The sequence below is a fragment of the Leptonychotes weddellii genome, chromosome 9 (genome assembly GCF_054177405.1).
Source record: "Leptonychotes weddellii isolate Sample4059 chromosome 9, ASM5417740v2, whole genome shotgun sequence".
Classification (NCBI taxonomy): Eukaryota; Metazoa; Chordata; class Mammalia; order Carnivora; family Phocidae; genus Leptonychotes; species Leptonychotes weddellii.
In genome coordinates, this window is record NC_138377.1 from 80028022 (window position 1) to 80042480 (window position 14459).

The 14459-nt window shown below is 37.8% G+C and overlaps 1 protein-coding gene across 1 annotated transcript in view; it reads right to left on the bottom strand.

The window, feature by feature from the left end:
- The window catches only part of CEP152 (centrosomal protein 152), an 88782-nt gene that overhangs the window by 30564 nt on the left and 43759 nt on the right, over positions 1 to 14459 (bottom strand). The window contains exons 13-17 of the mRNA XM_081831048.1: positions 12166 to 12370; positions 6471 to 6599; positions 5766 to 5875; positions 4888 to 5016; positions 4624 to 4756 (exon numbers count right to left, since the gene is read on the bottom strand). Coding sequence (XP_081687174.1) covers positions 4624 to 4756; positions 4888 to 5016; positions 5766 to 5875; positions 6471 to 6599; positions 12166 to 12370 — 706 coding nt within the window. The remainder of the gene's footprint in view (positions 1 to 4623; positions 4757 to 4887; positions 5017 to 5765; positions 5876 to 6470; positions 6600 to 12165; positions 12371 to 14459) is intronic.

Below are 14459 nucleotides of genomic sequence, written 5' to 3' on the forward strand. Positions count from 1 at the left end.
TGAGATGCGAAATAAATGATTATGTAAGTACTTGGCAATTAAAAACTACGTCTCTTCAGGAAGAACTGTCTCTCAACAGTTAATACTACATTTTTTAAACATGGTGACTAGAAAGAAATTTTAACCCACACCTCTTTCTGTTCCTCATCCCAGTGTGATTTGGCTAACATCACTTCATTTTCAACCTGCTGCTTAATATCAGTTTCTTGTTCTTTCAGCCACTTGTTCTTTTCCAACATAAGGATATCTTGGTACTTTTCTTCAAGTTCCACCTGCAGTTTGCTTACATATTCTTCTCTTTCCTCCAATAGCTGTCTCTTTAAACAAAATTCAAGTAAATATCTCTGTATAACACTAATATTCTCCAAGACAAATATACGAAATAATGGTTACATGCATGTAATAGCAGCAACAAAGACAAATGATCTTCCTACATGCTAACTCAATCAGCTTAATAAACTGTCTTGTAAAGACCTTAGATCTCAAATACTGGATAAAAAATTTAGAGATGGCTATATTAAAAGAAAAAGCATCTATTCAATAAATATATTCCCAGAAGACCAACTTTTTAAAAAGTGAAACTGACATTTATGTTTACACCCCACCCATCATGGGACCCATTAGATATCATAGCCCAGAAAAAAACCGTATACTTCTGAAAGACTTGTATTCAGATGCAAGCCAAAAATTATTGGTCTATCTTAAAAGTTATGCCTCCTGTAATAAATTCAGATTGGTATATTTTTTTCATTACCAAAGACAAAAATTTTTATCAAAACTAGCTGAAGTATTATCAGATAGTAACTGTCAAGCGTCAAATAAAATTTAATAATTTGAAGTATTAATATAACATTCTCTATTTACTCTAGGAATCCAGTTGATCGAAAAACTCCAATAAAGCTCTATTCGGGGATCAAAATGGCCTGTAACAGTTCCCATTTGAAATTTTTTTAAATGGTTCTCTGGACATTCCACTGAGATGCCACTGAAGCCCACAAAATACAATGCCAGAGAAGTATACACTTCACATACCTTTTGCCAGGCAGCAACAGAGCTTGTGCTCGGTGTCTCTTTTCCATTAGTTCTGATTCATGACTACCTGGTTGTCTGGGTTTTTTCTGGCTCACACCTGACCTGGCTTATTTTGGTCTGAATCGCCATCTGATTCCTCTCCACCAATAGCATGTGCCAAAAGGATGCCACCTAGTTTTATTCAGTGTTGTGCGATTTCAGAAACTCTCTGGTGACTAAAGGACCCATTTCCTCACAATCAGGTCATGGAAACTATAGTTGTACTAACGCTATAGGACAGTCTCAATCACATGGCTGAGAATGTTGTCCAGGCTTACATCATATATTGCTGTTATTTTTTGTTGACTTTAGAAGGAATCCTCAAATTGTCTTGTGTATATCTATCCTTCAGGAGTTGGTTCCGTATGTATCTACACTTCCTTTTGACTCACAGCAGAAAACTGCTACCAATTTTCTGTGTATTTGTATGTTTGTGCATAGATCAGCTTTTCTACATAATAAGCCAACCAAAATTTAACAAAACTAAACTAAAACAGCAAACATCTATTATTTCTCATGATTCTCTGGGTCAGCTGGGTGGTGGTTCTGACCTAAGTCAACACAGCTGATCTCTGCAGGCAGTTGAGGTTATACGGTCTAAGACGGCCTCACTCACATGTCTGGGGGTTAGCTTGATGTCTGGATAGACAGATGACTTGGTCACATGTTTCATCACCCAGCAGGTTAACCCAGATCATTCACATGGTGGTGGTCACAGCGTTCCTCAGATCATCAAGCTTGTAAGCCCCAATGCATAAATGCTTTTTAAGGCTCTTTTTGCATATACTAATGTCCCATTGGCCAAAGTTTGTCATGAAACAGACCACCTCTTACTGAGAATAGCTACAAAGTCACACTACAATAATACTGCGTGCATTCACTGACAGGAAGAACGTGTGGCCATTTTTGCAATCTACCACAGCGAGGAAAACCTAGCTTCCCTCTCTTTACAGAAGTAAAGTAATAGATTTATTGAGCACAGGGATGTGCCATTTGACCATACTACAGGAATATCTAATTTTTAAGTTTTATCATTAAAGGGAAGTAAATTTTTGGACGGCTTTAAAACATTTAAACTTGATTTGTATGTCCCAGACAGCAAACGAACTCTAACTTCTAAGGCCTGACTTAGCATGTATTACAGTTGTATAAATAAGTCTTAAGGTATATAGAAATGACACTATGAATGGGAATACTGCCCACCTTTGTCTTGTCTGCAAATTCATGACCTCCAATGATTACTACACAGTCTGAAGGGTTCTGTGTGTATGATGTTTTTCCCATTCTCTGAACAAGCCAGGCTAACAGGTGAGGGAAGTTCTGTTAATAAAAGTTTTAAAACTTGGAATTGAGCTCCTACTTAACCCACAGCCTGACTCAATAAGTGTTTCAGAAAAGAACACATATGGAACAGGAAAATACATCCTAGGGCTCTTAGGGTTACCTATCTTATAAATTCTGTATCCAGACTAAGTTACTGACCTGAAAGCCAACTGCAGGGAGAATGGCTTACGTTCTGCACAGAAGGGCTACCCTGAAGTTCCCTAGCTTGCTTGAGTGTAGTAAGATTCTTCCATGGTGTGAGTATGAAACATTTCCTAGGAAGACAGACTGGTATATCTCTGCCTACCTCTGGAGGATATCAAGAGATTAATAAATTCTCTTAAAGTTCTGTTCTGACTGGCTTATGAAGATGACTAAGTTTTATAATGGGTTTATGTAAATCTAAATAAAAAACTAAAGTGTTCCCAGAGAAGGAAGGAATTATACTTCTAGTGTGGTAAGTACTCGGGCCCTCTCAGTAGGGGTGATTATAACTAGCACAAGGCAGTCTTGCAGGGCCATAAGTCTTCTGTACCCTCATCACTCTATTCATGTGCTAAATCCTGTGTTAAAAATGTATAGAACTCTACACCAAATAGTCAATTTCACTGTATGACAATTTGAAATTTTTAAAGAAAAAAATTTAACCTGTAAGTTTTTTTGGAAGGGCCAAATAGCAGTTTTAACATTCCTTCCTTGCGCCCCTGCACAAGCATTCATGAGCCAATATTGTATGTGCTGTTAACTGCAAGTGACTGATTATATGAGATCCAATTTTATAGCTAAATTGATTCTTTTAAAAGTACCAGAAAATATATTCCTGAAAAGAATGACCTCTTTGATAGAATTTTTTTTTTTTTAAGATTTTATTTATTTTTTGACACAGAGAGAGAGAGACAGAGAGAGGGAACACAAGCAGGGGGAATGGGAAAGGGAGAAGCAGGCTTCCCGCGGAGCAGGGAGTCCGATGCGGGGCTCGATCCCAGGACCCTGGGATCATGACCTGAGCCAAAGGCAGAAGCTTAACGACTGAGCCACCCAGGCACCTGAGAATCCTTCTTCTGTTCTTTGTCAATTTATATATTTAAAAAGAAAGAATCACAGTAGAGATCTTCTCCCTATTTTAATTTTTTTAAACATTACTGAAAGCTAAGTCCTTAATTTCTAAGTAATTTAATAACCCTTCTAACTTTTATATTGCCAGCACTAACTAAAATAGCTCCCTTTAGAAGTTCTTCTTCCATTAGATGATAATGTACACATGGCATGTTTTTTACCATACTAATCTATTCAAAAATAATCAAAATATTAAATGAGCTGAATTCCTCACCTGCTCTTTACTAATTCTTTTTAAGTCTGTAGTAGCAATAGCCTGCTTTAATGTAACTTTGTTCAGAAAACCTCTGTATAGAACATTTACTCAAGCCTTTAAAAATATTTCCTAATCTTGACGCAGGTGGCTTTCAAATTGTGGTCTGTAGGCTGGTCCAAAGTGGAAGGGAGAGTCAGACGTGCGTCTGGATGAGACTCTGGCCAGAACAGGGAAGAAAAGAGGGGCGACTGTTTATGTGTGATTTTACTCCTGGACACTCACCAATGGCAACTTGGAAGATTCAGGCAGGAGGAGGGAGTAGAGCAGCCCCTCCGGCTTCCCTAAAAGTGAGAACTTCCCCGAAAGATCGGGTCACACTAACAGTGTGACTTTGCTCTCTGTAGCTCCATATCACCACCTTCCCTGTCATAAGTCCCAAGTTCAAATTCTTGCCCTTCTCCCCAGAAGAAGAAAATGATACTTAGGTACTGAGAGAGAAGTGGGTCAGAGGAAAATGTGTCTGAGGGAATCTTTTGTGCAGTGCTCACAGGACTAGGTAGGTTTGCCTGCAGCCAACAAATAATTGCAAAACGAGGATCCCTGGGTTTCAGACTCACAGTGACTTGGGGCCACTCTTGTTTATTTTTTTATTTTTAGAATCTGTTTTGCCTCTTAGGATAAATATATAAGGAAGAATCCATTTCTCCTATATGTATTCCATTTTCTACTCAGGTTTTAATAATCATCTCAATATTTACTATATTTTGTGAGTTGTATTGGTGTGATACAGCCAAAAGTAAAGAGACTTCTCCGTATGGCGTTTCCGGGTCACAAGAGAACAAGTGGACTGGTTTCCATGACAGCAATGAGGCCAGAGGAATGAGATGGAGCAAAGACAACATGAGCTTGTCCCGTACCTTCTCCTGAGCCTGTTGCTCCTTTTCAGTGGTCTTCCTGAGAGCCAACTCCAGACCATCCTTCTCTCTGCACACTTGCAGGTAACATTCTTGCACGGCAGCCATCTCCTTATTCGTCTTATCTAAGTCAGACCTTGGATACACAACACCGGCAACTAAATGACCACAGGACAATACAAGAGTTGCAAAACAATTTCCCTCTCAACTACGGAACAGGAGAATACTGTCTCTACAGCTTAAAGGGCAGCTAACTCTCGTTCTCACCTAAGTTGCAGGCGAGCCCCCTCATAAACTTCAAAGAGCTGCTGCTTCTCCAAAGCATGCTTTGCTAACAGGCTTTCCCGTATCTGGGCTTTCATGGCTTCATGGTGCTGCTGGTAAGTCCTCTCACACCTAGAAACAGAGAGTGGACAATAGAATCTATGGCAGTACCCAGAGTTAGTAGAAACACCAAGATGAAGTAACTGGTTTCTTTTTCTTCCTTCCCTACCCACTTCCAACCTCTGATGCAAATTGTAATTAAGGTCAGGTTGGTTTTCCCCAACCAAAAGTGGTAATAATTCCCAGTGGATGACCTTAAAGAATCTTCAAAATTTTCTTCAAATGTTTCTAGAAAAGAATTAGAAACTTGGATATGAGAATGCTCCAGTCCTTCAGGTAATAGTCTTTGGTTGAGGACTGTTTACAAAAAATTAATTGAAATAATAGGGTATAGTTCCAAAATTCCAAAGTATCTATATTAAACATAAATACTAGCAATACCCAACTCACAAGTAAGTTATGTTCCAAAAATCTGTTTCCAAGTTTATGATTTGGTATTTGGAAGACATACTCCCTCCCACAGATTTCTTCCTTATAAAGAATAGTTTCCCAGACAGTCTATAAAAACCATAAAGCTATACTATTTCAATGAACTACAGTTTTGATGGTGCTATAGAACCTGACCCACTACATAACATCATTCCCATGGAAAATGGGTTCCGAATTCTAATTTGAGAAGGCAGGGACTCCTCTTCTTCAGTCGAAGATCTCAGCAGGGAGGGTTCACTCCATAACTTCTCTTGAATCTTTTTTTTTTTTTAGCATGGGGGCATGGGGGATGGAAGGTGGAGGCAGGCATTAGACCTCTATATAGACTTTACCTATCCACAGCCTCCTGTTTATCACGGTCAAAATCTTGTACCATTTGTCTCATCTGACTACATAAGTCTTGATTTGTATTTCTCAGTTTTTCTTCAGTTTTTTTAAGTTCCTAGATACAAAAGAATAAAGTAGTTAGAGGAAATAAACATTATTTTCACTGATTAGTCCAATCTTATCTTTTAATATCCTCTGTGCTTTATCTCTACCCTGTAACATTTATGTATCATTTTCATAATTCTACAAAGTCTCTTTAAGCCTTGGAAGAGTATAGATTCATTTATTTGACAAGTAGCTTTCTGATAGCATTAAGACTTAAAATTTTGAATTCATTTTGAACCATATGGAATGAAAACATTTAACCAGAGAAGTATTAGCTAACTGATGCCTAAAAATAAGTCTTAGAATCTAATAATCATCACAGCTATATAAATAAACAAGGTTTAACTTTTTGGTCAAGAGAAGAACACCTCTAGTAGCCATGTTTCTCTATAGACAGGAAACTGGAATTACACTAATTTTTTACCTTCTGATGGAACTACTATCTCATGACCAATAAAGGGAAATGACTGGAATCCTTATTCACCTACTAATAAAGCTGTCTACTAAATCACATCACCTCTGGATTTTTGAAAAGTCTGTTATATCTTTTGAATTTAGTGAGGTCATAAAAATTCTCACAAAATATAGGAAACTTTTTTAATCACCTGATTTTGTTGCTGTAAAAGGTGAATTTCATTTTTAAGTTGCAGAATGTCATCTTTGACAATGGTATCAGAAGTAGAAGAGCCAGGCCATAATTGATTAGTTAGGTTTTCTGAGGTCTCTATTTTAGTCTAAATGTTAAAAAGAAATCAAAAGTTTTTCAGGTTTTTAAAAAATTCCAAGTTCTGCTTTTGAACTAATTTCATACTTACGAAGAAATTGCAAAAACAGTGCAAATAATTTCCATATAATTTTTATCACCGCCCCCAAATATAACCATAGTACAATGACCAGAACCAAGAAATTAACGAGGATACAGTACTACTAACTAATCTACGGACCCCATACAAAATTCTCCAATCTTCTTCTCACATCCTTTTTCTAGTTCAGGATCCAATCAACAATTCCACATTGCATTTAGTTGTCATGTCTCATTAGTCTCCTTCAATCTAGACAGTTCAGTCTTTGTCTTTCAAACCTATGACTTTTTTTTAAAAGTGTCAACTAGTTATTTTGTAAGATGTCTTTCAATTTGGGTTTCTTTGATATTACTTCATTATTAAATTCAGGTCATCCTTTTTTTTTTATATATATTTTTTTATTTTGTTATGTTAATCACCATACATTACATCATTAGTTTTTGATGTAGTGTTCCATGATTCATTGTGTGTGTATAACACCCAGTGCTCCATGCAGAACGTGCCCTCCTCAATACCCACCACCAGGCTAACCCATCCCCCCACCCCCATCCCCTCTAGAACCCTCAGTTTGTTTTTCAGAGTCCATAGTCTCTCATGGTTCGTCTCCCCCTCCAACTTCCCCCCCTTCATTTTTCCCTTCCTACGATCTTTTTTTTTTTAACATATAATGTATTATTTGTTTCAGAGGTACAGGTCTGTGATTCAACAGTCTCACACATTTCACAGCGCTCACCATAGCACATACCCTCCCCAATGTCTATCACCCAGCCATCCATTTTTTGGCATGAATGCCACAGAAGTGATGTGTGTACTCTTCAGGAAACACATGATATCAATGTGTGTCATCACTGATGATGATCAATAAATGAAGGTGGTGTCTGCAGGCACCTTCACTGTAAAGTCACAATTTTTCTACTTATTAGGAATAAGAAGCTTATGAGGGGATACTTTGAGACTATGCAAATATTCTATTTTTTATCTCACATCCAGTAAGTTTAGCATCTATTCTATTTCTGTACTTATTTGTTTGTATAATCAGTATTAACTCATAGATCTGTATTTTATTCAACAGGTACAATTTTTAAGGCTCATGACAGACTTTGGCAAATTGTTTCCCACAAGGTCATGCCAATGTACACTGTCAGACAGTCTGAGAGAATCTGCCCAACTCTCTTTGCCTCCATGGCAGTGCTGTCTTGAAATAATTACTGTAGTTGATGGGGTAAGGGTAGCCAACAAGTGCTTTCATTTGCATTGCTTGCCTTGTCATCACAGCAGAACCTCTTACATACCTTCACTGTTCATCTGTTTTTCATCTTCCCAGATTTGCCTGTTTATACGACTTCTCCTTTTCCTCTCACCTCTGAGTGTCTTCCTTATCTACCTTTATGAGTTCTTTATTCATTGCAGGGGCCACAGAGATTTTTTTTTTTTAGATATCTACTCCATTTGACTGGTTGGTTTAGGTATTTACCTGAAGTCTGAGCGCTCTTTCACACTGTCTAAAAAATATCCTACGTCAAGATTCATTCTCCTCATTGGGCAGGTAATGTGCGTCTCACGTGTGGGGTGACAGAACACCAAGGCTCTGGTTCAGTCTTCCAATTCAGAGCCTTCGCTTTTCTTTACAGGGAGACTGCTCCAGTTGTTGACTTTCCCCTTTCACTTGCCCCCATTGCCCAGAAGCCACTGCTTCTACTCTAGTCAGAAAGAGAAGAGCTACGAATACCTACTGTTACCTTCTCTCCAGATGTAGGGGTACTAATCAGACTTACAAGGATTTTACTGACTCATTAGAATGGCTTTCATTTTTTTAACTTGGCCTCAATTTTTTATTTTTTTTTTTATTTTTTATTTATTTATTTATTTATTTTTATTCATGAGAGACAGAGCGAGAGAGAAAGGCAGAGGGAGAAGCAGGCTCCCAAGGAGCAGGGAGCCTGACGCGGGACTCGATCCCAGGACCCTGAGATCATGACCTGAGCCGAAGGCAGACGCTCAACCATCTGAGCCACCCAGGCGCCCCTTGGCCTCAACTTTTTAAAGTTTATGATACTCATTTGTGCTTCCTTCCCCACCGGCGAGTTTTTATTACTATGAAATGAAATGATTGAAAATAATATCATACTGATACATGGGAAAACAGTTTTCACGGCTATTACACTCAGTTTTGACATATTATCACACCGCAGGCACACAAGGACTAGTTGTACCTATCAGCACAAAAACCCTTAGGAAGATCTTGAAAAAGGAAAGGACCACTTGGTGTTACAATGAAACCTCTTCTAGAGTTGGAATACTAAGGACATTACCTACAAGAAAACAAGACATGTAATACACCAATTCTCACATTATCTTCCTAATTCCTATGTCTAAAAAGATTCTGGCTAGGAACCTTCTGAGCTGGCTACTGAGCATTGCCTATCAAGTACCTTGGAATCAGAGTATGGCTTTAACCACAGCTCGTGGTTAGGTAATGATCTCTACTGAGTATCAGATACAGAAAGGCCTCTGTATTCTATTATTACAGAATAATCAAAAAAAAATGAGTGTGGATATGGGTCCTGACTGCTAGACTGATCTTCCTAAGAACTTTGCTACATTCTACCTTAATGGCCCAGTTGTTCGATTGGAATGAACAGCACAGGATTTGGTCCACTCCCAATCAGTGCATAGTGCTGCATATGGACAAGCTCCTAATCTTCATCACTTATGATCCTGGAAATGTCAGAGAGCAGCACTGTTTGAACAGTCAAATGATATGAAAGCAAAAACAACAGACTCTCTGCGATAATCTTTAATTGTTCTGTATAAGACGGATATGAGCAAACATAAAATATACTACAAGGTTATAAAGCAATAAATACAACAATACTTTTAAATGTTCATAAAAGAAACATGCCAAGTAAGATTACATAAATATTTTTGCTTGCCTTTTCAATACTTAGAAAGGCTTTAAGAAAGGATTTTGATGACCTAGTTCTCTTTAAAAAAATATCCAAGGAAGTTTAAATTGACATGTTATTTCTCTTAACATCCCTATAGCAAGCAGAGAAGCTCAATATTATTTCATTAACCTCAGGATTTAATGCCAGCTATGATATTATTCCAGAAATTGATATAGTATCTATATATTTGTGGCTTCAAAGATTCCAGAAAGATTGAGCTTATACAATATAGACTTTTATTCACATGCCCTACTCCTTAGTCACACCAGTTTATTTGCTATATCCTTTTATATACTTTGGCTCAAGGCTGAAATGTTTCTTCCTACCTTCTTTCCTGCATTTATCCTTCAGGACAGAGATCAAACATTCCCTCCTTAAAGACCTCACTAAGGCTTGCCTTACCATCTCCCCTACAAACATGCCTGGTTAGTCATTCCTTCTCAGAGCACCTTGCAACTAGTATCATCCTTATTACACGAAGTTATATATGTCCATCTCCTTACAGATCTGTACTGTTGAATATGGTAGCCATTAACCACATATGGTTATTGAGCACTTGAAAAATGTCCATTGACACATGAATGGATAAAGAAGATGTGGTACACACACACAAACACACACAATGGAATATTAGCCATCAAAAAGAATGAAATCTTGCCATTTGCAATGATGTGGATGGAACTATGCTAAGGGTATTATGCTAAGTGAAATAAGTCAGAAAAAGACAAATACCATAGGATTTCACTCATATGTGGAATTTAAGAAACAAAAGAGATGAATGGAGGGGAAGGGAAGGAAAGATAAAATAAGATGAGAACAGAGAGGGAGGCAAGTCATGAGAGACTCTTAACTATAGGAAACAAACAGGGTTGTTCGAGGGGTGGGGGGGGCAATGGGGTAACTGGGTGATGGGCATTAAGGAGGGCACTTGAAGTAATGAGCACTGGGTTTTGTATGAAACTGATGACTCACTAAATTCTACCTCTGAAACTAATAATACAGCATATGTTAATTAAATCGAATTTAAATAAAAAATAGAAATGTGTCTTGTCCAAATTGAAATGTGCTGTCACTGGACAATACATGTTAGATTTCAAGGACTTGTCACAAACATAAAAAATGCAAACCATCTCGGGCGCCTGGGTGGCTCAGTTGGTTAAGCGACTGCCTTTAGCTCAGGTCATGATCCTGGAGTCTCAGGATCGAGTCCCGTATCGGGCTTCCTGCTCAGCGGGGAGTCTGCTTCTCCTTCTGACCCTCCCCCCTCTCATGTGCTCTCTCTCTCTCTTTCTCATTCTCTCCCTCAAATACATAAATAAAAAAAAAAATCTAAAAAAAAAAATGCAAACCATCTCATTAATAATTTTATATTGATTACATACTGAGAATATTTTGAATATATTGGGTTACATAAAATATATTATTAAAATTAATTTCACCATTACTTTTACTTTAATGGGATTACTAGAACATTTTAAATTACATATGTGGCTCTATTATATTTCAACTGGATAGTGCTGTTCTAGATTCTAAATTCCTTCAAGGAATGGCCATTGTTTCTTTCCACTGAATCCCACAAGACCTTGCACAGAGTAGCTTTACAAAAAAAAAAAAAAAAAAAGCTTAAGCAGAACGATTTGCTCTTACTCCATATACCTCCCAACCCTGCTTTCTAATGCTATAGACTAAGTAGAAAGCTCATTAGAAATGTGGGAAATAAGCAAAGGCATAGTTTGAAGGTGTCCATGGGCTAATTAGATGACTGTCAACTTGAGTGTTTATCTAAAAAAAATACCTGTTGGTTAAATTACTATTTCCTCCAGCTTCATATTCCTCATCTGTAAAGTGAGGACACTAACTGAAGGATATAAAAGTGGAGTCAGTGATTCTGACTTAAGTGGTTTCTGTGCCTTTCCCACTCATAACACCACCACTACATAATTAATTTCCTTATATAGAATGACGTTTATTACAGGAACATGGGCCAGAGAAATCTCATGGACAAAATGCTGAAGGATCTAGTTGAGGAGAACTTAAGACTAGAACACTGTTGGGCACCTGGGTGGCTCAGTCAGTTAAGTGCTTACCTTCAGCTCAGGTCATGTTTTCAGGGTCCTGGGATCGAGCCCTGCATCAGGCTCCCTGCTCAGCCGGGAGCCTGCTTCTCCCTCTCCCACTGCCCCTGTTTGTGTTCCCTCTCTAGCTGTCTCTCTCTGTCAAATAAATAAATAAAATCTTAAAAAAAAAAAAAGACTAGAACACTGTTGGTACAAGCCAATTTTGAGGAAATGCAGATACTCTGTTATGTAGACTGCTTCCTTGGATTTATGGTAAAGGAATTTTACCTAATTAGCATCTCATTTACGAGATGCAAAGAGGAACTAGAAAATATATTACTTTATGTGGCATTCCCTTCTTTATACTTTACTTCTAAATAACATCAAATGAAACCCTGGAAGACAAAGGTTTGATTTAAATGTGAAGATTGTAAGCATTTTCTTTATTAAACCTTTTAAGAATGGGTTTTTGAGTCTACAAATTCTACAAACCTCAACTGTGATGCTTTTTTCATCTTTCTCTGCTTGTTGGAGAGCTTCCATTTTCTTACGACAGTCTCTGAGATCATTTTGTAACTGAGACACCAGATGACGCTTCACCGCGTTGCTCCCCAGCAAACGCTGCACTTCTGCTTTCAGCTTCAGAATGACCTCATCTTTGGAAAGCTCGTCCTTTGGCTCTTCTTGCTGTACAATGCTAATGGAGAAGTTATCATATTTAATGTTAAAGCAAGTAACAAATCAAGCATGGTTAGTCCTTGAAACTAACCGCAGTTGTGACCATATTTTGTGACCTATACAACTATACACTAGTATTTTAAAAGCAATTTTAAGTTCTGTCATACACAAGGGTATCACCCTTGCTATGTCCCCATATACAGAAGTCTATTCATAAGAAGACTATTATTATGCTTAGACCACCTGCCTCACTGAAAGGAGTTCAACCATGCGAACTTCAATATGGCATGCTTTTTTTGCTTTTGGTTAAGTTGCATGCTGCTGTATATGTATGCCCTTTATGACCCTAAGAGAAACAACACGAAAATAAAGGAGGCAGTGAAAAGTAAAATAGTCATCCTAACAATTTCTGTATTTTTTTTTTTAAAGATTTTATTTATTTATTTGACACAGAGAGAGAGCACAGAAGCAGGGGGAACAGCAGAGGGAGAGGGAGAAGCAAGTTCCCCACTGAGCAGGGAGCCCGATGCGGGGCTCGATCCCAGGACTCTGGGATCATGACCTGAGCCGAAGGCAGACACTCAACCGATGGAGCCATCCAGGCGCCCCTGTATCACTTTTATTTATACACAAGTCTGAGTGGTTATCTGAGCAACTGGGGCAAAAATAACAAAAATAAAACCATGCTAATTTAATTCCAACTTTAGTTTCAATAAATTTCAAAACTGGAATGAGATGAGAATTCTGCTCCTTGCCATAATAGATTAAAAGTACCAGATTTCTCTTCCTGCCCTAAAAAACAAGAAAACCAAATAAAATATATGAAATGATCATTTTCAATCATGAGACAACAGGAAGCAGAGCATAATGATCCTTCAGAAAAGGAAAACAAACAAGGTGAGCCCTGTGATCCTTCCTGCTTTCTCCCTGGGAAATTTCCAGCCTGCGGCACAGGGAGAGAAAAGCCAAAGACTGCCTAGCAATCTCACCAAGTTTGGGAAGGACAAAACGGCTAGAATTTGATGAGGGAAATACTATGGGAAAGGTAACTACACAGAAAGAACTCTAGAGATCCGTATATCCATGTGAGAATATTACTGCAAAGCCAGAGAAACCACAGGAAAGGAATAGGGCTGGGAATACTGGGGGTTCCAATGAACCATAGTGGAAAGACCTCCTAATTCACAAAATATTAACTACTGCCTTAGTAATGGGGCCAAATTAGCCCCAGGTTAAATAAAGTCTGCTCTAAATCTGACCGAACAAAACCTATAAAGAAGGCTTAAAAGGACCAAATGGATTCCATGAAACTTAAGTGTGCCACAGAAAAAGAATAACAATATTTTTATAAATACAACAAAATCTAACATCTCAAACATAAAATTCAAAATACCCACCAACCAATCAAAATTTATGAGGCATGCAAATAAGGAAAGAAAATATAAACCATAACCAGGAGAAAAATCAATCAATAGAAACTGACCCAGCAATGATGCTGGCAGTAGAATTAATTATATTCTATATGTTCAAGGTAAGAAAAAAAACATGAACACAATAAGAAATAAACGATATAAAAATGACCCAAAGTGAACTTTCACTAAATATTACAACATCTGAAATGAAAAATATCTTTGATGAAATTAACAGCTTATTTAATATTGCAGAAAAGATCAGCAGACATAAAGATGTAACAATAGAACTCTACAAAATTAAACACAGAAAGAAGACTAAAACAGAAATATACTGAGCATGTTAAGTTTTCTAACCCCATTGTAACTGAAATCCCAGAAGAGGAGAGAGGAAGGGGACAGAAAAAAAATTTATTTTTTTAAAGATTTTATTTATTTCAGACAGAGAGAGCAAGCACAAGCGGGAGAGGGGCAGAGAGAAAGGGGGAAACAGACTCCCTGCTGAACAGGGAGCTCAACAGAGGGGTCAATCCCAGGACCCTAGGATCATGACCTGAGCCGAAGGCAGACGCTTAATGAACTGAGCCACCCAGGCACTCCCCAAATTTTTTTAATGAACAAAATTCTATTTGATGAAAATTAAAATCCTATTAAAACCTATAAGCTCAATGAATCTCAAGCAGAAAAAAAGAGAGCACA